Source organism: Hypanus sabinus, chromosome 14, assembly GCF_030144855.1.
Source record: "Hypanus sabinus isolate sHypSab1 chromosome 14, sHypSab1.hap1, whole genome shotgun sequence".
Classification (NCBI taxonomy): Eukaryota; Metazoa; Chordata; class Chondrichthyes; order Myliobatiformes; family Dasyatidae; genus Hypanus; species Hypanus sabinus.
The window spans coordinates 33,983,445-34,011,259 of NC_082719.1; the positions used below are offsets into that span (position 1 = coordinate 33,983,445).

Genomic DNA, 27,815 nt, shown 5'->3' on the forward strand with positions numbered 1-27,815 from the left:
TTGGTGGGGTGAGTTGTTTGCAAAACTCCAGAAGCAGCCTAACTAGAGTTTTATAAAGCTACAACATAACTTGCTGGCGTTTGAATTCAACGCCTTGACTAATAAAGGCAAGCATGCCAATATGCACCCTGTCAACCCATGAGTAGACGTGGAACCTCTTATAAGAGCACAAAGTGCCCTTCCTCCATGTCACACCCTCTAGCAAGATCCTATTTGATCCAGTTGTGACCTTAGCACCCCTCGTCTCCATCTTATCCAAATGACTCTAATTTGCGCACATTTAATCACTTTGCCTTCACTGGTCTGGAAGTCCTCTGAAATGGGCACCTCCTTTTGCCTCACTGACGGACCCTTGTTCTACAAAGCCCCATTGGTGGAAAGGCATCCAGTTAGCATTGGCCACACTCAAATTCTTGTATCTTTCAATAAGGTGTATTCTTTGGTGCTTGGGATAAGCACAATTTGTTCAACCGCACTACATACATTAACCCTTTAATTTTAGGAATTAACCTATTGCCACTTGTCTGCTCTCAAGAGAAAGTGTTTGAGGTTATTTTGCCTAAGGGCTTCACCAAATCTCCCCCACCCTACCACAGGATATTTCAAAACATTCTGGTCCTCTGTAACACATGGGACCCTCCTGTGCACTAATTAAATGCTTTATGTCCTGTAGTACAGTTATCATAATTCATTGGCTTCGCTATAAATGCAAGTTATTTTCACTCTGGTTTGAGGATTGGAACTGTGCAGATTTGATGAATTAGTCTTCCCTATCAATGGTATTTTCTTCTGTTGACAAAAATGGAATACTGCATAGTGGAACATAGGGATATAATTTGGGAAGGAGCACATTGTAAAATTAAGTGATTATGGAATTAGGTCAGGAAATTGGTATTACAGTAAAAGATCAGCTGTGACCTTATGATTATCAGGACAATGCAAATGGTAAAGGACTGCTGTTTTCCCCCAATGGGCAAAGACTACGAGTGTACAGTAGTGATGAATTTAAGAAAATGCATCACTGTTCTCCCTTCTGAATTACACAGCTTTAAAGACAAACTTTATAATCTTAAATTATATTTTTATTGCAAACAGTTGGACACATCTTACATTACATTAGTGAACAGTACATTTTATAAATTGTTACATTGTAACATACAGAATTCCACCACTTGTGATGGTTAAATAGCCATGGTATGGCCAAATAATAAGTTTAACAGAATCTTTTATATTTCTAACGTATACTTTTCCAAGGAGACCATTTAAGCAATCCATTTAATAAATAGTAATGCTATTAAAAATACAAATGACAACAGCACTATGCTTTAGCTGGTTGATTGCCATAGAGCTGGACAGTTCAAAATCCAGATGTTCTCCAAATGGGACTTGTTATACTAAGGCTCAAATTGAAAGCTTTTTTCCAAAGCTACAGTATTTCCCACACAGACTTCTATATGGGGTGGAAGTATTAAAAACACAACAAATCTAGGCAAATTCCTAGAAAGACTGTCACAAATGAGGCTGCTATTGATTTGTATTTTCCATTATCCAATTTCGAACAGACACTGTCTGCATATATACACCAGGCTGATGAGGTCTTCCACAGCCTCTTCCAAAGGAAACAACTCCTGCCAATAACCATGCCTGAGAACCCTCATCTTGGCACAGCAATGGTCCTCCAGAATCTCCCTGGGAAGAAAAGAAAGCAAGGTTGAGGATATGTTACACTTGGAGATCACCATGCAACCCCAACTATCCTTACACATCTCAAACCCAAAGTGTTAGTTCCTTTCCATAGATACTTCGGACCGACAAGCCTTTTCTAGTATTTCTATTCATGCAATTCATTATGTTCATCTTGGATACCGAGTGCCGTCTTACCAGCAAGTGAAAGGAGAAAATGAATCTCACACTACTCAGCTTTTCTTGAACTACACTCCAAAACTGTGCAACTCAGTACCTTAAACTACAAGGGATGCAGATTCAGTTGGCAGTGCCAGCTCAAAACCTATTGAACTAACATCTCATCTCTTCACTAAGATCTGTCTTGCATTTTCATGTTTGCACTTCGAAGTACATTGTATGAAAATTGCTCTATAAATTATTACTACTTCATCTGATACAAGCCTAAGTGGTTATTACACCAGAATTCAGTGCTTTCCAACTGCCCTGTTGGAAATTGTACCCACTGAGATGCAGAATGCAGCAGTTATTTTGAAAAGGGTTGCACGTGGGATTTTTGAGTTTTTGTATAATCACAAGGATAAATTAGCTCTGCTTTAGAAAGCTACAGAAAAACAGCTAAAATGACTGCACTAATCTTAAAAGAACAATTGCTCGTCTCCAATTCTTGGATATACCCAGTGAGTAGTAAATGCACAGAAGGGCATGCACACCTTTCCTTGCTAAAGGATTTAGTGAAGGAGACAGAATGAAAATGTCACATGTCAATTCCAAAAAGATGAGTGGAAAGCAATCTGTTCAAACTAGCTCCCTACAGTTTGAGCAATGTATTTATAAACAAGCTGCACCATTTCAGTCACTCTACCATCGATTAAGCCAGCTCCAACATTACAGCCAAGCTATCAGACCCTAATGAAATTGCCACAATTTTAATGATGAGAACTTGATTACTCCACAGTATCCCCATTCATTCACCTGCAAAAGCTTGGTCTAATACTGAGTTACCATTTCATGGCAAGTGATTAGATATAATTAACCTGAAGAGCATGGCATCCCACAGAAAAAAACTAATCAAATAACTCCATACCTGACATGCATCTCTTCCACCTTCAGCCACCCCCGCACAGATCATCTGTTCAGTTATGTTGGGCAGGTAATGCCGACATCGGCTGTTGCTGAAAACTTCCACTTCAGTCTTCAAAAGACTTCCACTGTCCTCTCCTATTGGCAATGAACAGCACAAAGTTAATATGCAGTCCAAAACAATGGCAACATACGTGAAGTGTCAGTCACCCCTATGCTGCATCACAACACCCTAGATAAATGGCCAAGCATTTTAAACAATCTGCAATTTAAACAATTTTAAAAATCCAAATGATCTTGCCAGAAAGTTACTTCCCTTAAATATCAGCAATTTTTAAAAAAACTATTCTTTCCAAGCTTGGCTTGTTCTTGTTTTAAACCCAAGACCTATACTACCAGAACAGATCATGTAAAAGCTCATCTTAGGTAACCTATGGAAGATGGCTAATTCAACAAGTCTGACCCGTACCATTTTCACTTGTTTTTCCCCATCCGACGGTTGTACAATTTCTGCCAGAAATGGATGTTGTGGGTGCAGGTAGACAAGCTGGTTGGACAAAGTCAGTGTATTCAACTGGCTGTGACAGCTGTAACAGGGCAACGTCATAATTAAAGGACGATGTTGCCTCGGGGTGAACGACCATCTTTGAAATTTTTCGTTTCTGTACACTGCTTGTTGGCTGAGCCAAGAAATTGATTCCAAGCACTGCAGTCCAGTTCTGTATATCACTAGAATTTAGAGGGAAAGCAAATGTTAGTCTGTGACGATTAAACACAAGGCCTCGCGTATCCATCTTTGAATCAATTAAACATTTCCTTAAAATGCAATTAGAATATTTACTAAAGTATTTGCACAAAGTACTTAATTGGCAGAGTGTGGCACTTTATATTACACATCTGAAACAGGTTGCCTTCAATATATAATTAAATGTAGCAACAATACAGACATCTCTGCTTCCATGCAATTACAATTTACAGTGCAAGGCAAAACAATACTTTACAATAGCTTGCCGTGGGGGAACGTTGCATTTACCTGTCATTGACACAATGTGCAGCTGTTAAAATCCACCTACACGAGATAAGTGTTGCTCCACAGACGTGTCGGTTGTTCAACTGTATACTGGCTACAAAAGGCCACTCGCCACCATAGGTCTTCAGTCCACCTACAATTCTCTCAGATCGAGTTTTCTGTTGACCACAACCTGTTCAAAGGAAAAAAAAGTAGATTAATATGCCAAGCCATCAAAGATTTGCCCTCTTGATCTGTTAAAATCACAATTCAAAAGCTTTGATTCACTTCCTTATCAGGAACTTAACTATTTTCACAAGATGCCAAAACAAAGTACAGTACACGCTAGTTAACTGGGCCATCTGCTAACCAGGGCAGCCGGTTATTTGGGACAACTCTTAAAGAGCAAAAACAAATCAAGAAAAAAGCTGGGATTCCCCTGTTTATTTGGGACACTATGTTGCTTAATTGGGACAGAAGAAAATGTGCAAACAGTTTCTAACTAGAATCAGTCATGTGAACTTGTGTGGCTGTTAGACAACACTGTGCTGACAGCAAACAGTTTTTAAAAAACTTTCAGTTGTATGTGTTTGTGTTCAAAAAGTAGTGACTTTGGTCACTGATAGTTCACAAGAAATAAAGCAGTAAGGCAATCTGAATGCTTGAAACAGCAGTGAGAAAACAGTTCCAGACTTAAGATGCCAGAAGTGGCCAGGAGTGAAAATGAAACAATTTCACTACTTCAGTCAGTTAGGGACTCTGAAGAATGTGAAGGTATCGATGATAATCTTGAATGTTACACTGAAAACGAAGATTAAAGGATGTAATTGTCAAAAGCATTATATGAAGGCAGTCCATTATCTGCACTAGGTGTCAGTGCTGACCTTGTTCACTTACACAGCATACTCGAGATGAATTCCTCCTTTGCTAACTATTAGGAACTGAGTTTCATAGTACTGTAGTAGCATCAGTGGTGTTTCAATTTGTCCTGCATTTTATTTAATTATACAAGTTCTTTCTCAGTTAAATGGTAGCTTGACTTTTTTTTTATATATATTTCCATGAAACTTCAGCTAATTGGGACAGCCACCTCGTTGGGCCAAAGTATACCTGTCCCAATTAACTGGAATCCACTGTATTCCCATGACCCAGCCTGATTAACTCCACCATGGATGATCCCAAGTCCAGCTGCAGAAGGAGATGGGGCTAGCAACCCCATCCCGTAATAACCCAGAGCTACAGAATTGCCAACAGAAACTCCAAAGGCCTCATCCCTGAGAAAGGACGCATCTTTGCCGAGAAGATGCATGGCGAAACCACAAGCCCATGGAAGCCAGGAAGATGGAGATGATTAGGACGCAGTCTGTGCAAGCCAAGCACTAAAGAGGACTCCCCAGGGAAAGTGGAAGAGAGACTGGCCAAAGGATACCTGGTGATGCGACCCTGAAGCTGAAATCAAGAAGATGGACTACACCTGGGGACAACTTGAAGACTACAGAAGACTGGTGAGCTGCTGTTGGTAGACTATGCCCCAATAAGGGGTGAAGGGCTTAATTAACTAATCCACTTGGGCTTTTGTGTTCAAGTACACTGAGTACCAACTACATTTTCTCCTATTACTTCAGAGAACATCACCACTGAACATACTATAATCTGTATTCTACCATTTCGGGTTTTAATCTGGTAAATTTCTACAGTTCAGCTTTATCACCCTTCTACACGCTTTGCAAAAAAAGCCATTGCATTGAAAAATCAGTTGATACAGAAGTAAATCTAGATTATGAGTATTCAGTATCGTTGTGTACAGAACCTTGAATCCAAAGCTATTCGAGTTGCTTTTCAAGTTAAAGCCTCCAGAGGCAGTTTATTTTGAGTCTCATTTCAAATAATAGCAGCAGGACTATAATAATAGCAGATTTTCTCAATGATTCATTCATTAGGCAATCTAAGAATAATGTGCAGCCAGACAGCACTGTGGCACAGCGACTGCCTCACGACTCCAGTAACCCTGGTTCATTCGAACTTCTGGTGCAATATGGTGTTCTCACTCTTTTCCTGACAACATTGTTGTGGTTTAGGTGCTCTGATGTTTCCTGCTCCTCATCCACCCTCACTTCTCCCTCCCCACTCTCAATTCAAGAACACAAGGGACTGAGGTTCCTTGCCTAAAACGAGGCCAATTTATAGTGGCCAAAGGGCACAATCTGGAAAGGAGGTGATGGAAATGTGGGGAGAATAAGAGTTCAGCATAAAGTTGTTGGGTAGTGAGTACTGAAGACTGAAAGGTCCACCTGCATTCATATTACTTACCACAGGCAGCGTAATCTGATGTTCTGCAAGCCTCATTTTCCATGCATTTGTGAGAGAAGTAAAAGACTGTAATATAGAACATTTACAAAGTTACTATACATCGCCAACCAACATTAACACATCTGCACTTATTAAACAAAACTCGAGTCAGTTTAATTATATTTGGCCCAATGATAGAAACTCAAAGTGAGATATTCATCATGTTTCATTTACACTCATTTCGACAGAGTTCGTTTCCTAGATAAGATGCTCCTGCATCTATCTATCCCTTCACCAGAAGGTGGCTGGTTATATTACAGGAGACATTTGGCTAGATCATATCACTAAATTAGTCCAATTCAATGCTCACTCTATTGAACTGAAAGCAAGCGCAAACCTTCCATTCAGCTGAGTAGCATGTCAAGCGCGCAGTTTTCGAGAGACCCAACACCCGCAAATTTGCATCAAGATCCCAAAGTTACATCAAAAGCACAAGAACAAAGAGCCGCAAATCAAAATTTGCACCATAAAAATCAAAATTGACATATACTTCAATAGTCTTTAGGGAGCGTTAGCATGGAAAGAATCTAACACGTCGAGAGGGATGCAGACCCCTTATCAGAACTATTACGAAAGGCATAGTTGAAAGAAGTTTAGCACAAACACGGGATTCTACAGAAGCTGCCAATCTTGAGCAACACACAAAATGCCACAGCAACTCAGCAAGTAAGGCACGTTTGACTGGCTGAGTTCCTCCAGAATTCTGTGCGTGTTTGAAAGAAGCTTAACGTTTCATTTACAGACACAAACCGCCTATGGAATAATCAACTTCCTGAGAATTAAAACAATCACTGTCAGGCAAGAGAGATTAATTTAGAAATTCAAATCAAACTAGTTGCCGACAATTAAAATGCAAAACCGCTCACCTAATATAAAAGCAGTCAGTGCTGCAGCTATTAAGACAAACAGCGTGGTTGTTGTTATTGCTAGTATCTTTAAAAGTCTGTCCGTCGGTATCCGAGTCTTCACTTCTTCGGTCTTGGCCGATTCTACATTCACGTTGCTCATTTTGACCACTGGAGCGCAGGTCCTCTGCTTACTCTCGGATAGCAACCACCCGGGAGGAATGAAGACGACGCGCCAACCGGCCGCAACTTATCCAGATGGGCGCGTGACGTCATCTGCCCCCAGGTAGGAGCCGATGCGTAATTTTCCGTGTCCCGATGCGGTCATCTGCCGTTAACCGACTTTCATTGGCGAGCTCGCGAAACAAGTACAAGCAGGTCCGACAAGTGGGATGAATTTGTTGGTACGTGCGGGAAGTTGACGAGCGCGCTGTTTCGTTAATGAGTTAAACGGCCTGACCAAAGTGTAAAAAAAGGGCTTCTTTCCCCCCGCTCTTTCAGCTGTCTGAACTCCAGGAGGAAATAGAATCCTTTCTTTTGCATTTGTTAATGATCGTGGGAGGTTGAAAACTGGAGGAACAATGATGAGTTGAGGAAGAACTTCTGAGTGGGTGGGGTAGGTGACAGAGATGGAATTTGCGGCCCTGCTTCGGTCCGGGTCGACCGTGCATATCGTTGGGTGTGGTACGATATGGAGAGCAATTTATTGCCCTTCCCCTCTCCACGCAGCTGATGAATCCAACGGAACTGCAGGGACCGATACGGCGCAGGAGTTCGGGTATATCGCAATACTCACGTGCTGAACCCCGCAGTCTGCATGAAGACATCAGTCACAGTTCGACTTCCCTCGAACGAACTGGCTAACACAGGACTATTGGTACTTACTCCTTGGAGCCATTCATTTGGACAAAAACTTGCACAATGGCGTCTCTCCTTCAAATGGCATTGGGCGATTATCTTCCCTTCTGCCCCACTTCACAGCTCCTGCTAAAAGACACAAACCAGATTACTGTCCTTCAGAAATCTCATCCCACCCAGCTCTCTACTGGGCAGAAAGTTACCACACGTACCCAGACAGATCTGATTGGTTGGCACAACGTTCTTAAGTTGGGCAACATGGCTTCTTGTCTTTAGTGGAAGCCAAAACATTCATTCTAACAGGACACAGAAAACTGCTAAAATAAAAATTCCTCACAGCAAAGTAGTAGAAATTGCACGGCAAATGAAATTAGTTTAAAAGGTAATTATTATTACAGGAAACACAACAAAGGCCAGAAACTGTAATGTGACTGTGACCAAGTAATCTGTTTAGCGAGGTTGGATCTTTGACTGTTAGACTCTCCTCCCTCCCTTTCATCCTGAACTCAGTGCCCACCAGGGCTGTGTGCTCTGCTCGCACATGATTGCACCGTCAAGCACCTAAGTAATCACATTGTAAAGTTCACTGATGAGGAAAAAAGTCAGGTTTAATATCACTGGCATGCCTCATGAAATGACAGGACACCAACAATGATGAGATGGCCTACTCATCAATATGCATTATGAAGGACCCCACACACCCCTTCTACAAACTCCTCTCCCTCCTGCCATCTGGGAAAAGGCACCGGAGCATTTGGGCTCTCACGACCAGACTATGTAACAGTTTCTTCCCCCAAGCTATCAGATTCCTCAATACCCGAAGCCTGGATTGGCACCAACTTAGTGCCCTCTACTGTGCCTATTGTCTTGTTTATAACTTATTGTAATGCCTGCACTATTTTGTGCTCTTTATGCAGTCCTGGGTAAGTCTGAGTCTAGTGCAGTTTTTTGTTCTGTGTTTTTTTACATAGTTCAGTCTAGTTTTTGTACTGTTTCATGTGGCACCATGGTCCTGAAAAACGTTGTCTTGTTTTTACGGAGTACTTTGTCAGCAGTTATGGTCAAAATGACAATAAAAAGTGTCTTCACTTGACTTGAAAAGAGGTAGAAGAGTCCGAGGCTAAGTGCCACACAGATAACCTCTTCGTCAACGTTAGCATTGACCAAGGAGATGGTTTTCGCCTTCGTGAGAACTCACAAAACTCACATCCCTCTTTACATCGGTGGCACAGCAGTGGAAACTGTAAGCCGTTTCAAGCTCTTGGGAGTGCACATCACACACAACCTCTCATGGTCCCAGAACACATCCCACACTATCAAGAAAGCTCGTCAATGCCTCTGTTTTCTGAGGAGGCTGGACTGAGCTACTGCACATCAATACTCACAATCTTCTACAGAGTATCCTAACTGGATGCTTCACTGCGTGGTGGCAGATAGGAAGGCTCTACAACAGGTGGTTAAACCTGCCCATCGCGTCACCAGCGCAAGCCTACCCACCATCAAAGACATAGAGAACAGAAAGGTGTGGGAAACAATCCACCGATATCATGAATGATCCCACGCACTCTACTCATGGACTCCCATCAGGGAAAGGCTACGTAGCATTCACACCAGGACCACTAGACTCAAAAACATTTGCTTTCCCCAAGCAGTAAAGGTGATCAACACCTCCACCCACTAAACCTCATTCCACATGCCCCACCACCACTCCTTTATCATTTCCTATTAGAATCATCGTATGTCCAGGCACTCCTGCCCCAACTGTCACTTTATGTACATACAATCTGTTTTTTATGAGTTATTTTGTGTATTTACATTTATTGTGGTTTTATAGTGTTCTTTAACTTAGTGTGTGTTTTTTTTCTGTGCTGCATTGGATCTGGAGTAATAATTATTTTGTTTTCCTTTACACTAGTGTACTGGAAATGACACTAAACATCTTGAAGCTTGATGAGTCAGAATAAAGAACAAACAGGCTGTTCCTTTCTTTATTTTATTCAGTAATAATTAGCTAATACCTCTTCCAGAAGGCAGCACCCCTGGAACATTTTATAGAAATGTTGACTGACTTTTTATTTTTCAGTCTCTTGTCAGGGCTTCAGACTTAATTGTGACTGAGGTCATGTCTCACGGTTAGGACTTGATCGAGGGAACAATGTTAAGGAACAGGCAAAATGGCTTGAATGGTATGCTGGAAATAAGTGTAAGTAGGACATTTATCACCTAAGGCAAAATAGTCTTTGATTTATTTTACAGGATGTATTGTTAAAGTTGACACACAAGACTGGAATCTGGAACGAAAAAAATAACTGCAAGAAGAACTCAACAGTTCAGGCAGCATCTGTAAAGATAAAGATAGTTGACACGTAAGGTTGAGATATTGCATCAAGCAGAACCTTCTACCTGCAGGATTTTATTTTGTATTTAAGTTATGCAGATGTTTTTACTAATTTCAGCTTTGTTTGCTCATTCCAAATTGCCACAGAGGTGGCAATAACGAGTAGGAAGATTTACCAAGGAGAAATGGCAACGTACTCAGAAATCCGAATGTTGTACAGTTTGAACTTGAAGTTGCAGATAATGGAGTTGTAATAGGGATGTATTCTTGTCCTTCTAAGAGGTAGAGGGTCGGGGTTTGGGAGATACTGTTTATGAACCCTGTTTATTCTGTTTATGAACTCATTTTGCCTGTTCCTTAACATTGTTCCCTAGATCAAGTCCTAACCGTGAGTCATGACCTCAGCCACAATTCAGTCCGAAGCCCTGACAAGAGATTGAAAAATAAAAAAGTCGGTCAACATTTCTGTGAAATGTTCCGGGGTGCTGCCTTCTGGAAGAGGTCTTAGCTAATTATTACTGAATATACAGTATAAACAAGGTTCTGTTAACCCTGTTTATGAAGTTAATGGATTATAGTTTGTCGATGGCAAACTCAGCCATAATGCATGATGGTAGAGAGTCTGAATGTTTATCCTGGTAACTGGGGTGTCCATCAACTGTCAGTTTTTAACCTACCCCTGACCTGAACTATTCATGTTTCCGACACCATATCAGGGTTAAGTTTCTAGTTAATCATTATTTCACTTCTAATGGCATTTCTAGACTGTATGCGCATGTGGACAAGATATGCTAAAGCATATAATCAGGTTTGTTAACCCAGCTGGTCCATATTGTGGATTACTTTCCACAAGAAGATTTGATGTTTCTGAGTCACTGAGTACCAAAGTGAATGACAACTTTGGTGAAGTTCCTTCATGGAAAGGGAGAGTTAATGATATATGGCCCGATATCAATGGGCTATTCTTTAATGGAGTATTGATTTGGGAGCACGGTCATTGGTGAGTATAGATTATTGATTAATGCAGTTACTGCTGGGCTGGCTAGAACAGTTGGAGCTGTACGTGGACAGCTATGTGATTTCCACATCCTGAACATTATGGTAGATAGTAGGTTTAGTGTGCTAGTCACTCCACAAATACAGAAAGAGTGGAGATGGATGACCACTCGGAAGAACAGTCAGGCCCTGCATATTGTACAGAAATCCCTTAGACCATAAGACATAGGAGCAGTATGAAGCCATTCAGCCTATTGAGTCTACTCCATTATTCAATCACGACTGGTTTATTATCCCTCTTAACCCCATTCTCCTCCCTTCTCCCCATAATCTTGGATATCCTTGCTAATCAAGAAACCATCACCCTCCTCTTTAAGTATACCCAACAACTTGGTCTTGTTATGTCCGCAGCCCCCTCCTTTGTGAGAATCGCAAGAGCCCTAGTGGGGGGGGGGGGGGTCAGTAGACCCAGGAAATGGGAGAGAGACGCACCAGAAGAAACGCTAATGATCCCGTAGCAGCGGGAAGCCATTTGAAGGAAGCCACGTGCGTTCGGTTCCCCTTGCTTGGGAGCCGGTGGCAGGTACCACAGAACCGATATTCGTGAACTAACAACGGGGAACCAACTTTCCCGATTCAACGGATTTGCTTCATAAAAGGCCCGGGCAAGTTTCTTTTCTCACAAATCTCTCTTTCTCCAACAAGTGAAAACCCAGTGGTCCCCAAAGGCTGAAGCCTGCAGGAACTGAGTGACTTTTATATTTCCATCGGACAATATATTATCCCCTAGACAAACGATCGAGCTGTTTCTTATTGATGGTTATTATTAGACCTGCGCTTTTAGATTGAGTAGTGACGACATATATTATCTGAATGTTTGTATTAATCTTATTTTTGTGCCCCTTTATAAATAAAGACTTTTAAAATTAGTACCATCAGACTTCAACGGACCTCTCTATCTTTGCTGGTAAGTGACCTAGTTACGGGGTACGTAACAACTTGGGAGAACGTACAAGTTTCTTACAGACCACAGCAGGAATCAAACCCTGATCGGTGATAGATAACATTGTAAGGTGATTGCACTAACTGCTATGCTTCCAAGACGCCCCTTTACAAACATCTCTGGCACTTCAAATGTCAGTGAAATTACAAATTAAATTACAATGCTTAAGCATAGTTTATAATAAGTATTAAAAACAATTCCAACAGAGAACATAGAACAATACAACATAGGAACAAGCGCTTTGTCCCCAAATGTTGTGCTGAGCCAATTAAATTGGTAATCAAATGGCCAATTAAACTAATCCCTTCTGCCTCCTCAATATCCACATCCTCCAATTCTCCTCACTTTCATGTGCCTATCTAAATGTTTCTAACATATCTGCCTCTACCAACACACCATGCAGCACATTCCAGGCACCCACCAATCTCTGTAAAAACTTGCCCCTCACATCTCCTTTGAAATTATCCCTTCTCATCTTAAATGCATGCCCTCTGACATTAGGTATTTCCTGGTTTTAAAAAAAGATAATGCCTGTCTATTCTAACTATGCCCCTCATAATCTTTTAAACCTCTATCAGATCTCTTCTCAGCCTCTGCTGTTGCAGAGAAAACAGACCAAGTCTGTCCAAACTCTCAGGAAAGCACATGCCCTCTAATCCAGGTAAACCTCATCTGCACCTTCTCCAAAGCCTCAACATCCTTCCTTTGGTGGGGTGACTTGTTTGCAAAACTCCAGAAGCAGCCTAACTAGAGTTTTATAAAGCTACAACATAACTTGCTGGCGTTTGAATTCAACGCCTTGACTAATAAAGGCAAGCATGCCAATATGCACCCTGTCAACCCATGAGTAGACGTGGAACCTCTTATAAGAGCACAAAGTGCCCTTCCTCCATGTCACACCCTCTAGCAAGATCCTATTTGATCCAGTTGTGACCTTAGCACCCCTCGTCTCCATCTTATCCAAATGACTCTAATTTGCGCCATTTAATCACTTTGCCTTCACTGGTCTGGAAGTCCTCTGAAATGGGCACCTCCTTTTGCCTCACTGACGGACCCTTGTTCTACAAAGCCCCATTGGTGGAAAGGCATCCAGTTAGCATTGGCCACACTCAAATTCTTGTATCTTTCAATAAGGTGTATTCTTTGGTGCTTGGGATAAGCACAATTTGTTCAACCGCACTACATACATTAACCCTTTAATTTTAGGAATTAACCTATTGCCACTTGTCTGCTCTCAAGAGAAAGTGTTTGAGGTTATTTTGCCTAAGGGCTTCACCAAATCTCCCCCACCCTACCACAGGATATTTCAAAACATTCTGGTCCTCTGTAACACATGGGACCCTCCTGTGCACTAATTAAATGCTTTATGTCCTGTAGTACAGTTATCATAATTCATTGGCTTCGCTATAAATGCAAGTTATTTTCACTCTGGTTTGAGGATTGGAACTGTGCAGATTTGATGAATTAGTCTTCCCTATCAATGGTATTTTCTTCTGTTGACAAAAATGGAATACTGCATAGTGGAACATAGGGATATAATTTGGGAAGGAGCACATTGTAAAATTAAGTGATTATGGAATTAGGTCAGGAAATTGGTATTACAGTAAAAGATCAGCTGTGACCTTATGATTATCAGGACAATGCAAATGGTAAAGGACTGCTGTTTTCCCCCAATGGGCAAAGACTACGAGTGTACAGTAGTGATGAATTTAAGAAAATGCATCACTGTTCTCCCTTCTGAATTACACAGCTTTAAAGACAAACTTTATAATCTTAAATTATATTTTTATTGCAAACAGTTGGACACATCTTACATTACATTAGTGAACAGTACATTTTATAAATTGTTACATTGTAACATACAGAATTCCACCACTTGTGATGGTTAAATAGCCATGGTATGGCCAAATAATAAGTTTAACAGAATCTTTTATATTTCTAACGTATACTTTTCCAAGGAGACCATTTAAGCAATCCATTTAATAAATAGTAATGCTATTAAAAATACAAATGACAACAGCACTATGCTTTAGCTGGTTGATTGCCATAGAGCTGGACAGTTCAAAATCCAGATGTTCTCCAAATGGGACTTGTTATACTAAGGCTCAAATTGAAAGCTTTTTTCCAAAGCTACAGTATTTCCCACACAGACTTCTATATGGGGTGGAAGTATTAAAAACACAACAAATCTAGGCAAATTCCTAGAAAGACTGTCACAAATGAGGCTGCTATTGATTTGTATTTTCCATTATCCAATTTCGAACAGACACTGTCTGCATATATACACCAGGCTGATGAGGTCTTCCACAGCCTCTTCCAAAGGAAACAACTCCTGCCAATAACCATGCCTGAGAACCCTCATCTTGGCACAGCAATGGTCCTCCAGAATCTCCCTGGGAAGAAAAGAAAGCAAGGTTGAGGATATGTTACACTTGGAGATCACCATGCAACCCCAACTATCCTTACACATCTCAAACCCAAAGTGTTAGTTCCTTTCCATAGATACTTCGGACCGACAAGCCTTTTCTAGTATTTCTATTCATGCAATTCATTATGTTCATCTTGGATACCGAGTGCCGTCTTACCAGCAAGTGAAAGGAGAAAATGAATCTCACACTACTCAGCTTTTCTTGAACTACACTCCAAAACTGTGCAACTCAGTACCTTAAACTACAAGGGATGCAGATTCAGTCGGCAGTGCCAGCTCAAAACCTATTGAACTAACATCTCATCTCTTCACTAAGATCTGTCTTGCATTTTCATGTTTGCACTTCGAAGTACATTGTATGAAAATTGCTCCATAAATTATTACTACTCCATCTGATACAAGCCTAAGTGGTTATTACACCAGAATTCAGTGCTTTCCAACTGCCCTGTTGGAAATTGTAACCACTGAGATGCAGAATGCAGCAGTTATTTTGAAAAGGGTTGCACGTGGGATTTTTGAGTTTTTGTATAATCACAAGGATAAATTAGCTTTGCTTTAGAAAGCTACAGAAAAACAGCTACAAAATGACTGCACTAATCTTAAAAGAACAATTGCTCGTCTCCAATTCTTGGATATACCCAGTGAGTAGTAAATGCACGGAAGGGCATGCACACCTTTCCTTGCTAAAGGATTTAGTGAAGGAGACAGAATGAAAATGTCACATGTCAATTCCAAAAAGATGAGTGGAAAGCAATCTGTTCAAACTAGCTCCCTACAGTTTGAGCAATGTATTTATAAACAAGCTGCACCATTTCAGTCACTCTACCATCGATTAAGCCAGCTCCAACATTACAGCCAAGCTATCAGACCCTAATGAAATTGCCACAATTTTAATGATGAGAACTTGATTACTCCACAGTATCCCCATTCATTCACCTGCAAAAGCTTGGTCTAATACTGAGTTACCATTTCATGGCAAGTGATTAGATATAATTAACCTGAAGAGCATGGCATCCCACAGAAAAAAACTAATCAAATAACTCCATACCTGACATGCATCTCTTCCACCTTCAGCCACCCCCGCACAGATCATCTGTTCAGTTATGTTGGGCAGGTAATGCCGACATCGGCTGTTGCTGAAAACTTCCACTTCAGTCTTCAAAAGACTTCCACTGTCCTCTCCTATTGGCAATGAACAGCACAAAGTTAATATGCAGTCCAAAACAATGGCAACATACGTGAAGTGTCAGTCACCCCTATGCTGCATCACAACACCCTAGATAAATGGCCAAGCATTTTAAACAATCTGCAATTTAAACAATTTTAAAAATCCAAATGATCTTGCCAGAAAGTTACTTCCCTTAAATATCAGCAATTTTTAAAAAAACTATTCTTTCCAAGCTTGGCTTGTTCTTGTTTTAAACCCAAGACCTATACTACCAGAACAGATCATGTAAAAGCTTATCTTAGGTAACCTATGGAAGATGGCTAATTCAACAAGTCTGACCCGTACCATTTTCACTTGTTTTTCCCCATCCGACGGTTGTACAATTTCTGCCAGAAATGGATGTTGTGGGTGCAGGTAGACAAGCTGGTTGGACAAAGTCAGTGTATTCAACTGGCTGTGACAGCTGTAACAGGGCAACGTCATAATTAAAGGACGATGTTGCCTCGGGGTGAACGACCATCTTTGAAATTTTTCGTTTCTGTACACTGCTTGTTGGCTGAGCCAAGAAATTGATTCCAAGCACTGCAGTCCAGTTCTGTATATCACTAGAATTTAGAGGGAAAGCAAATGTTAGGCTGTGACGATTAAACACAAGGCCTCGCGTATCCATCTTTGAATCAATTAAACATTTCCTTAAAATGCAATTAGAATATTTACTAAAGTATTTGCACAAAGTACTTAATTGGCAGAGTGTGGCACTTTATATTACACATCTGAAACAGGTTGCCTTCAATATATAATTAAATGTAGCAACAATACAGACATCTCTGCTTCCATGCAATTACAATTTACAGTGCAAGGCAAAACAATACTTTACAATAGCTTGCCGTGGGGGAACGTTGCATTTACCTGTCATTGACACAATGTGCAGCTGTTAAAATCCACCTACACGAGATAAGTGTTGCTCCACAGACGTGTCGGTTGTTCAACTGTATACTGGCTACAAAAGGCCACTCGCCACCATAGGTCTTCAGTCCACCTACAATTCTCTCAGATCGAGTTTTCTGTTGACCACAACCTGTTCAAAGGAAAAAAAAGTAGATTAATATGCCAAGCCATCAAAGATTTGCCCTCTTGATCTGTTAAAATCACAATTCAAAAGCTTTGATTCACTTCCTTATCAGGAACTTAACTATTTTCACAAGATGCCAAAACAAAGTACAGTACACGCTAGTTAACTGGGCCATCTGCTAACCAGGGCAGCCGGTTATTTGGGACAACTCTTAAAGAGCAAAAACAAATCAAGAAAATAGCTGGGATTCCCCTGTTTATTTGGGACACTATGTTGCTTAATTGGGACAGAAGAAAATGTGCAAACAGTTTCTAACTAGAATCAGTCATGTGAACTTGTGTGGCTGTTAAACAACACTGTGCTGACAGCAAACAGTTTTAAAAAAACTTTCAGTTGTATGTGTTTGTGTTCAAAAAGCAGTGACTTTGGTCACTGATAGTTCACAAGAAATAAAGCAGTAAGGCAATCTGAATGCTTGAAACAGCAGTGAGAAAACAGTTCCAGACTTAAGATGCCAGAAGTGGCCAGGAGTGAAAATGAAACAATTTCACTACTTCAGTCAGTTAGACACTCTGAAGAATGTGAAGGTATCGATGATCATCTTGAATGTTACACTGAAAATGAAGATTAAAGGATGTAATTGTCAAAAGCATTATATGAAGGCAGTCCATTATCTGCACTAGGTGTCAGTGCTGACCTTGTTCACTTACACAGCATACTCGAGATGAATTCCTCCTTTGCTAACTATTAGGAACTGAGTTTCATAGTACTGTAGTAGCATCAGTGGTGTTTCAATTTGTCCTGCATTTTATTTAATTATACAAGTTCTTTCTCAGTTAAATGGTAGCTTGACTTTTTTTCATATATTTCCATGAAACTTCAGCTAATTGGGACAGCCACCTCGTTGGGCCAAAGTATACCTGTCCCAATTAACTGGAATCCACTGTATTCCCATGACCCAGCCTGATTAACTCCACCATGGATGATCCCAAGTCCAGCTGCAGAAGGAGATGGGGCTAGCAACCCCATCCCGTAATAACCCAGAGCTACAGAATTGCCAACAGAAACTCCAAAGGCCTCATCCCTGAGAAAGGACGCATCTTTGCCGAGAAGATGCATGGCGAAACCACAAGCCCATGGAAGCCAGGAAGATGGAGATGATTAGGACGCAGTCTGTGCAAGCCAAGCACTAAAGAGGACTCCCCAGGGAAAGTGGAAGAGAGACTGGCCAAAGGATACCTGGTGATGCGACCCTGAAGCTGAAATCAAGAAGATGGACTACACCTGGGGACAACTTGAAGACTACAGAAGACTGGTGAGCTGCTGTTGGTAGACTATGCCCCAATAAGGGGTGAAGGGCTTAATTAACTAATCCACTTGGGCTTTTGTGTTCAAGTACACTGAGTACCAACTACATTTTCTCCTATTACTTCAGAGAACATCACCACTGAACATACTATAATCTGTATTCTACCATTTCGGGTTTTAATCTGGTAAATTTCTACAGTTCAGCTTTATCACCCTTCTACACGCTTTGCAAAAAAAGCCATTGCATTGAAAAATCAGTTGATACAGAAGTAAATCTAGATTATGAGTATTCAGTATCGTTGTGTACAGAACCTTGAATCCAAAGCTATTCGAGTTGCTTTTCAAGTTAAAGCCTCCAGAGGCAGTTTATTTTGAGTCTCATTTCAAATAATAGCAGCAGGACTATAATAATAGCAGATTTTCTCAATGATTCATTCATTAGGCAATCTAAGAATAATGTGCAGCCAGACAGCACTGTGGCACAGCGACTGCCTCACGACTCCAGTAACCCTGGTTCATTCGAACTTCTGGTGCAATATGGTGTTCTCACTCTTTTCCTGACAACATTGTTGTGGTTTAGGTGCTCTGATGTTTCCTGCTCCTCATCCACCTTCACTTCTCCCTCCCCACTCTCAATTCAAGAACACAAGGGACTGAGGTTCCTTGCCTAAAACGAGGCCAATTTATAGTGGCCAAAGGGCACAATCTGGAAAGGAGGTGATGGAAATGTGGGGAGAATAAGAGTTCAGCATAAAGTTGTTGGGTAGTGAGTACTGAAGACTGAAAGGTCCACCTGCATTCATATTACTTACCACAGGCAGCGTAATCTGATGTTCTGCAAGCCTCATTTTCCATGCATTTGTGAGAGAAGTAAAAGACTGTAATATAGAACATTTACAAAGTTACTATACATCGCCAACCAACATTAACACATCTGCACTTATTAAACAAAACTCGAGTCAGTTTAATTATATTTGGCCCAATGATAGAAACTCAAAGTGAGATATTCATCATGTTTCATTTACACTCATTTCGACAGAGTTCGTTTCCTAGATAAGATGCTCCTGCATCTATCTATCCCTTCACCAGAAGGTGGCTGGTTATATTACAGGAGACATTTGGCTAGATCATATCACTAAATTAGTCCAATTCAATGCTCACTCTATTGAACTGAAAGCAAGCGCAAACCTTCCATTCAGCTGAGTAGCATGTCAAGCGCGCAGTTTTCGAGAGACCCAACACCCGCAAATTTGCATCAAGATCCCAAAGTTACATCAAAAGCACAAGAACAAAGAGCCGCAAATCAAAATTGACATATACTTCAATAGTCTTTAGGAAGCGTTAGCATGGAAAGAATCTAACACGTCGAGAGGGATGCAGCCCCCTTATCAGAACTATTACGAAAGGCATAGTTTGAAAGAAGTTTAGCACAAACACGGGATTCTACAGAAGCTGCCAATCTTGAGCAACACACAAAATGCCACAGCAACTCAGCAAGTAAGGCACGTTTGACTGGCTGAGTTCCTCCAGAATTCTGTGCGTGTTTGAAAGAAGCTTAACGTTTCATTTACAGACACAAACCGCCTATGGAATAATCAACTTCCTGAGAATTAAAACAATCACTGTCAGGCAAGAGAGATTAATTTAGAAATTCAAATCAAACTAGTTGCCGACAATTAAAATGCAAAACCTCTCACCTAATATAAAAGCAGTCAGTGCTGCAGCTATTAAGACAAACAGCGTGGTTGTTGTTATTGCTAGTATCTTTAAAAGTCTGTCCGTCGGTATCCGAGTCTTCACTTCTTCGGTCTTGGCCGATTCTACATTCACGTTGCTCATTTTGACCACTGGAGCGCAGGTCCTCTGCTTACTCTCGGATAGCAACCACCTGGGAGGAATGAAGACGACGCGCCAACCGGCCGCAACTTATCCAGATGGGCGCGTGACGTCATCTGCCCCCAGGTAGGAGCCGATGCGTAATTTTCCGTGTCCCGATGCGGTCATCTGCCGTTAACCGACTTTCATTGGCGAGCTCGCGAAACAAGTACAAGCAGGTCCGACAAGTGGGATGAATTTGTTGGTACGTGCGGGAAGTTGACGAGCGCGCTGTTTCGTTAATGAGTTAAACGGCCTGACCAAAGTGTGAAAAAAGGGCTTCTTTTCCCCCGCTCTTTCAGCTGTCTGAACTCCAGGAGGAAATAGAATCCTTTCTTTTGCATTTGTTAATGATCGTGGGAGGTTGAAAACTGGAGGAACAATGATGAGTTGAGGAAGAACTTCTGAGTGGGTGGGGTAGGTGACAGAGATGGAATTTGCGGCCCTGCTTCGGTCCGGGTCGACCGTGCATATCGTTGGGTGTGGTACGATATGGAGAGCAATTTATTGCCCTTCCCCTCTCCACGCAGCTGATGAATCCAACGGAACTGCAGGGACCGATACGGCGCAGGAGTTCGGGTATATCGCAATACTCACGTGCTGAACCCCGCAGTCTGCATGAAGACATCAGTCACAGTTCGACTTCCCTCGAACGAACTGGCTAACACAGGACTATTGGTACTTACTCCTTGGAGCCATTCATTTGGACAAAAACTTGCACAATGGCGTCTCTCCTTCAAATGGCATTGGGCGATTATCTTCCCTTCTGCCCCACTTCACAGCTCCTGCTAAAAGACACAAACCAGATTACTGTCCTTCAGAAATCTCATCCCACCCAGCTCTCTACTGGGCAGAAAGTTACCACACGTACCCAGACAGATCTGATTGGTTGGCACAACGTTCTTAAGTTGGGCAACATGGCTTCTTATCTTTAGTGGAAGCCAAAACATTCATTCTAACAGAACACAGAAAACTGCTAAAATAAAAATTCCTCACAGCAAAGTAGTAGAAATTGCACGGCAAATGAAATTAGTTTAAAAGGTAATTATTATTACAGGAAACACAACAAAGGCCAGAAACTGTAATGTGACTGTGACCAAGTAATCTGTTTAGCGAGGTTGGATCTTTGACTGTTAGACTCTCCTTCCTCCCTTTCATCCTGAACTCAGTGCCCACCAGGGCTGTGTGCTCTGCTCGCACATGATTGCACCGTCAAGCACCTAAGTAATCACATTGTAAAGTTCACTGATGAGGAAAAAAGTCAGGTTTAATATCACTGGCATGCCTCATGAAATGACAGGACACCAACAATGATGAGATGGCCTACTCATCAATATGCATTATGAAGGACCCCACACACCCCTCATACAAACTCCTCTCCCTCCTGCCATCTAGGAAAAGGCACCGGAGCATTTGGGCTCTCACGACCAGAATATGTAACAGTTTCTTCCCCCAAGCTATCAGATTCCTCAATACCCGAAGCCTGGATTGGCACCAACTTAGTGCCCTCTACTGTGCCTATTGTCTTGTTTATAACTTATTGTAATGCCTGCACTGTTTTGTGCTCTTTATGCAGTCCTGGGTAAGTCTGTAGTCTAGTGCAGTTTTTTGTTCTGTGTTTTTTTACGTAGTTCAGTCTAGTTTTTGTACTGTTTCATGTGGCACCATGGTCCTGAAAAACGTTGTCTTGTTTTTACGGAGTACTGTGTCAGCAGTTATGGTCAAAATGACAATAAAAAGTGTCTTGACTTGACTTGAAAAGAGGTAGAGGAGTCCAAGGCTAAGTGCCACGCAGATAACCTCTTCGTCAACGTTAGCATTGACCAAGGTGATGGTTTTCGCCTTCGTGAGAACTCACAAAACTCACATCCCTCTTTACATCGGTGGCACAGCAGTGGAAACTGTAAGCCGTTTCAAGCTCTTGGGAGTGCACATCACACACAACCTCTCATGGTCCCAGAACACATCCCAGACAATCAAGAAAGCTCGTCAATGCCTCTGTTTTCTGAGGAGGCTGGACTGAGCTACTGCACATCAATACTCACAATCTTCTACAGAGTATCCTAACTGGATGCTTCACTACATGGTGGCAGATAGGAAGGCTCTACAACAGGTGGTTAAACCTGCCCATCGCGTCACCAGCGCAAGCCTACCCACCATCAAAGACATAGAGAACAGAAAGGTGTGGGAAACAATCCACCGATATCATGAATGATCCCACGCACTCTACTCATGGACTCCCATCAGGGAAAGGCTACGTAGCATTCACACCAGGACCACTAGACTCAAAAACATTTGCTTTCCCCAAGCAGTAAACCTCCACCCACTAAACCTCATTCCACATGCCCCACCACCACTCCTTTATCATTTCCTCTTAGAATCATCGTATGTCCAGGCACTCCTGCCCCAACTGTCACTTTATGTGCATGCTATCTGTTTTTTATGAGTTAGTTTGTGTATTTACATTTATTGTGGTTTTATAGTGTTCTTTAACTTAGTGTGTGTTTTTTTTCTGTGCTGCATTAGATCTGGAGTAATAATTATTTTGTTTTCCTTTACACTAGTGTACTGGAAATGACACTAAACATCTTGAAGCTTGATGAGTCAGAATAAAGAACAAACAGGCTGTTCCTTTCTTTATTTTATTCAGTAATAATTAGCTAGTACCTCTTCCAGAAGGCAGCACCCCTGGAGCATTTCATAGAAATGTTGACCGACTTTTTATTTTTCAGTCTCTTGTCAGGGCTTCGGACTTAATTGTGACTGAGGTCATGTCTCACGGTTAGGACTTGATCGAGGGAACAATGTTAAGGAACAGGCAAAATGGCTTGAATGGTATGCTGGAAATAAGTGTAAGTAGGACATTTATCACCTAAGGCAAAATAGTCTTTGATTTATTTTCCAGGATGTATTGTTAAAGTTGACACACAAAACTGGAATCTGGAACGAAAAAGATAACTGCAAGAAGAACTCAACAGTTCAGGCAGCATCTGTAAAGATAAAGATAGTTGACACGTAAGGTTGAGATATTGCATCAAGCAGAACCTTCTACCTGCAGGATTTTATTTTGTATTTAAGTTATGCAGATGTTTTTACTAATTTTAGCTTTGTTTGCTCATTCCAAATTGCCACAGAGGTGGCAATAACGAGTAGGAAGATTTACCAAGGAGAAATGGCAACGTACTCAGAAATCCGAATGTTGTACAGTTTGAACTTGAAGTTGCAGATAAAGGAGTTGTAATAGGGATGTATTCTTGTCCTTCTAAGAGGTAGAGGGTTGGGGTTTGGGAGATACTGTTTATGAACCCTGTTCATTCTGTTTATGAACTCATTTTGCCTGTTCCTTAACATTGTTCCCTAGATCAAGTCCTAACCGTGAGTCATGACCTCAGCCACAATTCAGTCCGAAGCCCTGACAAGAGACTGAAAAATAAAAACGTCGGTCAACATTTCTGTGAAATGTTCCGGGGTGCTGCCTTCTGGAAGAAGTATTAGCTAATTATTACTGAATATACAGTATAAACAAGGTTCTGTTAACCCTGTTTATGAAGTTAATGGATTGTAGTTTGTCGATGGCAAACTCAGCCATAATGCATGATGGTAGAGAGTCTGAATGTTTATCCTGGTAACTGGGGTGTCCATCAACTGTCAGTTTTTAACCTACCCCTGACCTGAACTATTCATGTTTCCGACACCATATCAGGGTTAAGTTTCTAGTTAATCATTATTTCACTTCTAGACTGTATGCGCATGTGGACAAGATATGCTAAAGCATATAATCAGGTTTGTTAACCCAGCTGGTCCATTTTGTGGATTACTTTCCACAAGAAGATTTGATGTTTCTGAGTCACTGAGTACCAAAGTGAATGACAACTTTGGTGAAGTTCCTTCATGGAAAGGGAGAGTTAATGATATATGGCCCGATATCAATGGGCTATTCTTTAATGGAGTATTGATTTGGGAGCACGGTCATTGGTGAGTATAGATTATTGATTAATGCAGTTACTGCTGGGCTGGCTAGAACAGTTGGAGCTGTACGTGGACAGCTATGTGATTTCCACATCCTGAACATTATGGTAGATAGTAGGTTTAGTGTGCTGGTCACTCCACAAATACAGGAAGAGTGGAGATGGATGACCACTCGGAAGAACAGTCAGGCCCTGCATATTGTACAGAAATCCCTTAGACCATAAGACATAGGAGCAGTATGAAGCCATTCAGCCTATTGAGTCTACTCCATTATTCAATCACGGCTGGTTTATTATCCCTCTCAACCCCATTCTCCTCCCTTCTCCCCATAATCTTGGATATCCTTGCTAATCAAGAACCCAATCACCCTCCTCTTTAAGTATACCCAACAACTTGGTCGAAACATCTGTCTGTAGCAATGAATTCCAGAGATTCACCATCCTTTGGCTAAAGAAATTCCTCCTCATCTCTGTTCTAAGGGGACATTCTTGTATTCTGAGGCTGTGCCTTCCTGGTCTGTGAGTCCACCACTATTGGAAACATCCTTTTCATGTCCACTCTATATTCTTTTAAACTTCAGCAAGTACAGGCCTGGATCTATCAAACATTCCAAATACTTTAACCCTTTCATTCCTGGGATCATTCTTGTTATCCTCCTCTGGACCCTCTCCAATGCCACCTTTCTTAAAAAAGGAGCCCAGACTAGCCCTATGTACTCAAGTGCAGTTTGCCCAATGCCTTGTAAAGCCTCAGGATTACACCCTGGTGGTCATTCCCTTCACTAACAACTATACCAGATTGGGTAGCTTGGTTAAGAGTCCTGGGGAGAACAGTAGAGACACCCCATTTCATGTCCAGAAAGGATGGATGGGAGCACAGCATAGGGATGGGGAATGCTATTGTGAGAGCGTCAGGTATGTATTTTTGTAGCCGCAAAAGGCATTGCAGATCAGCATGTTGTCTCACTGGTGCCAGGGTCTAGGATGTCATGCAGCAGTTGTGGACATTCTGAAAAGGGAAGGTGAACAGCCAGAATCCAAAGTAGTACTGAGATAGGCAGGAGAAGGAATGAATTCCTGCAGCCCGAGTTTAGGGAGCTAGGTGGCTCTTTAAAAAGCAGGACCTCAAAGCTTGCAATCTATGGATTGCTGCAGGTGTCACAGAGTTAATGAGCGTAGTAATAGACGTGTAGGTCAGAAGAATGTGTGGCTGAAGAGATAATGCAGGTGATGGGCTTTTGGTTCCTGGGTCTTTGGGACTATTTCTGAGGAAAGCAGGACCTGTCCAAGTGGGGCAGATTGGAACTAACATTCTGGATGGAAGGTTTGCCAGAGCTGTTGTGGATGGTTTAAACTGACTTGTCAGTGAAGGGGGCTGAGAGCAGTTCTTCAGATGGAGAGCTACATGCTTCCTGAAGAGAAAATGTTAATGTCTTGTGGCAGGACAAGAAAGTAAGTATATATCAAGGGTATTATAAATTAAACTGCATTTATCCCTGGAGTAGATGAACTCTAAGTTTTAATTAACGTGGAGACAACAATGTTCTTGCCATCACTGAGAAGTGACTGAAGGATGGAGAGGACTAGCAACTCAGTACTTCAAGGTGTATACTTTTCAGACTAGACAGTTGGGAGAAAAAAGATGAGGGTGTATTGCACTTTTAGCCAGAGATTGCATTACTTTAGTATTGAGGGAGAAGGCTCCTCAAATGAGGCACTGAGTAAAGATTAGAGACAAAAAGGATATTGTAACTTTGCTGGAGGTATATAACAGATGATAGAGGACTGGATACGCAGGCAGACATCAGTGAGATGCAATAAAAATAGGTTTATTGTATAGTACTGGGAAATTTCTGTTTCTGAAATATTAACTGTAATTGCCTTAGTGCTAGGGTTCAAAGGATGCAGAATTTTTTGAAGTGTGTCCAGGAGAGATTTTGATGCAGTATTGAGATAGGCCAATAAGGGAAGAGCATTCCTGGACCTTATCTTGGGGAATACCATTGGTCTAATTGAGGGAGAGTTTGTAGGAGAGCACTTTGAAGATGGATACTATAACTCTGTATATTTTAAAGTATATTGTATATACTTTATATACTGTATATTTTAAGCGTAGGTGTAGGTATATTGGTGAGGCCTGACGCAGACTGGGAGACCGTTTCGCTGAACAGCTATGCTCTGCTCGCCAGAGACAGCAGGATCTCCCAGTGGCCACACATTTTAATTCCACATCCCATTCCCATTCTGATATGTCTATCCATGGCCTCCTCGACTGTCAAGATGAAGCCACACTCAGGTTGGAGGAACAACACCTTATATACCAGCTGGGTAGCCTCCAACCTGAAGGCATGAACATTGACTTCTCTAACTTCCATTAATGCCCCTCCTCCCCTTCTTACCCCATCCCTGATATATTTAGTTTTTTTTCCCTCCTTTTTTTTTCTTTCTTTCTCTGCCCATCACTCTGCCTGTTCTCCATCTCCCTCTGGTGCGCCCCTCCCCCTTTCTTTCTCCCTAGGCCTCCCGTCCCATGATCATTTCCCTTCTCTAGCTTTGTATCCCTTTTGCCAATCACCTTTCTCTCTCTCAGCTTCACCCCACCCCCTCCGATCTTCTATCATTTTGCATTTACCCCTCCCCCTCCTACTTTCAAATCTCTTACTATCTTTCCTTTCAGTTAGTCCTGATGAAGGATCTCGGCTCAAAACGTCGACAGCGCTTCTCCCTATAGATGCTGCCCGGCCTGCTGCGTTCCACCGGTATTTTGTGTGTATTGCTTGAAATTCCAGCATCTGCAGATTTCCTCGTGTGTGCGATTTAAAAAAGAAATTAGGATGACAAAGAGGATCTCAAGTAATCACGGCAGAATGGATTAAGGTGAATCTGAAGGCAATTCATAAGTAAATGAAAGGAGGAAGAATAGCAAGGAAAAAAGTAAGGTATTCTGGGACCAGGGACAATAGGTATTCTGTGAACGGAAACAGAAGACATAGGTGAGATCCTAGCTGAATATTTTCCATCACAAAGGGAAAAGGCTTTGTAGTTGGAGAATTAAGTGAAGGGGTAGGTGGAAACCTAGTGAAGGTCTCCATAAATAAAGAGGAGGTACTTGATGCTTTAGCTGGCTTAAAGATGGATAAATCTCTAAAGGTGAACAAAATATGTCCCAGGATGCAGAGAGAGAAGAGATTGCTCATGATGTGGATGTGATGTCTCATTCTTTACTGGATGTGTGGGAGGTACCAGGTGACTGGAGGGCAGCAAATGTGGTCTCTGTTTTCATAAAAATCTGGTAACTATAGACTAGTGAATCTAACGTCAACACTAGGAAAGATATTGGAAAAAATTGAGGCAAAAGGTTACTAACTGCTAAGGTCTAAGCCTTCATGACTGTCAAGGTCAGATCTTGTATGACTAATTTGATTGAGTACTTTGTAATTTAAAGTAGTTACAAGCGAAGCAAGAGGCTGAGAGTGAGAGACTGAAGCATCGCTGAGGGAAGGTCCTTTTTCTTTAACTGATCGGGGAAAAGAGGCACTACTGCGCAGGTGCGTAATGTAGCGCACCAAGGTTTAAAAGGGAGACTGCCATATACAGCGGCCATCGTTGGAGTGGACTGAGTCGGAGTGGAACGGCTTTGGCTCAATCAGGCTTCGGCGAGAAACAGGCAGAGCCGAGGGTACGTTCCAGTAAGTTTCTGTTTTTTCTTTTTTTTGGTTCAGTCCAGAGAATATGCCAGGCAGGATGTTGGAATGCTCCTCTTGCAGGATGTGGGAAGTCAGGGAGACTGGAGGTCTCCCTGACAACGACACCTGCAAGAAGTGCATCCTGC

General features: G+C 41.7%; 2 protein-coding genes across 2 annotated transcripts; both read right to left on the reverse strand.

Moving 5' to 3' along the window:
* On the reverse strand, positions 1-7,700 carry LOC132404658 (transmembrane protease serine 9-like). The gene is made up of 6 exons (XM_059988978.1): positions 6,991-7,700; positions 6,086-6,151; positions 3,800-3,968; positions 3,236-3,495; positions 2,771-2,904; positions 1-1,689 (listed from the first exon to the last, which is right to left on the reverse strand). The coding sequence occupies exons 1-6, from the start codon at positions 7,130-7,132 to the stop codon at positions 1,525-1,527; spliced, it is 936 nt and encodes a 311-aa protein (XP_059844961.1). The 5' UTR covers positions 7,133-7,700; the 3' UTR covers positions 1-1,524.
* A 3,057-nt stretch (positions 7,701-10,757) lies between these two features.
* On the reverse strand, positions 10,758-20,547 carry LOC132404662 (transmembrane protease serine 9-like). Its single transcript, XM_059988981.1, has 6 exons — positions 19,838-20,547; positions 18,953-19,018; positions 16,670-16,838; positions 16,106-16,365; positions 15,641-15,774; positions 10,758-14,557 (listed from the first exon to the last, which is right to left on the reverse strand). The coding sequence occupies exons 1-6, from the start codon at positions 19,977-19,979 to the stop codon at positions 14,393-14,395; spliced, it is 936 nt and encodes a 311-aa protein (XP_059844964.1). The 5' UTR covers positions 19,980-20,547; the 3' UTR covers positions 10,758-14,392.
* Between the last annotated feature and the right edge of the window lie 7,268 nt (positions 20,548-27,815).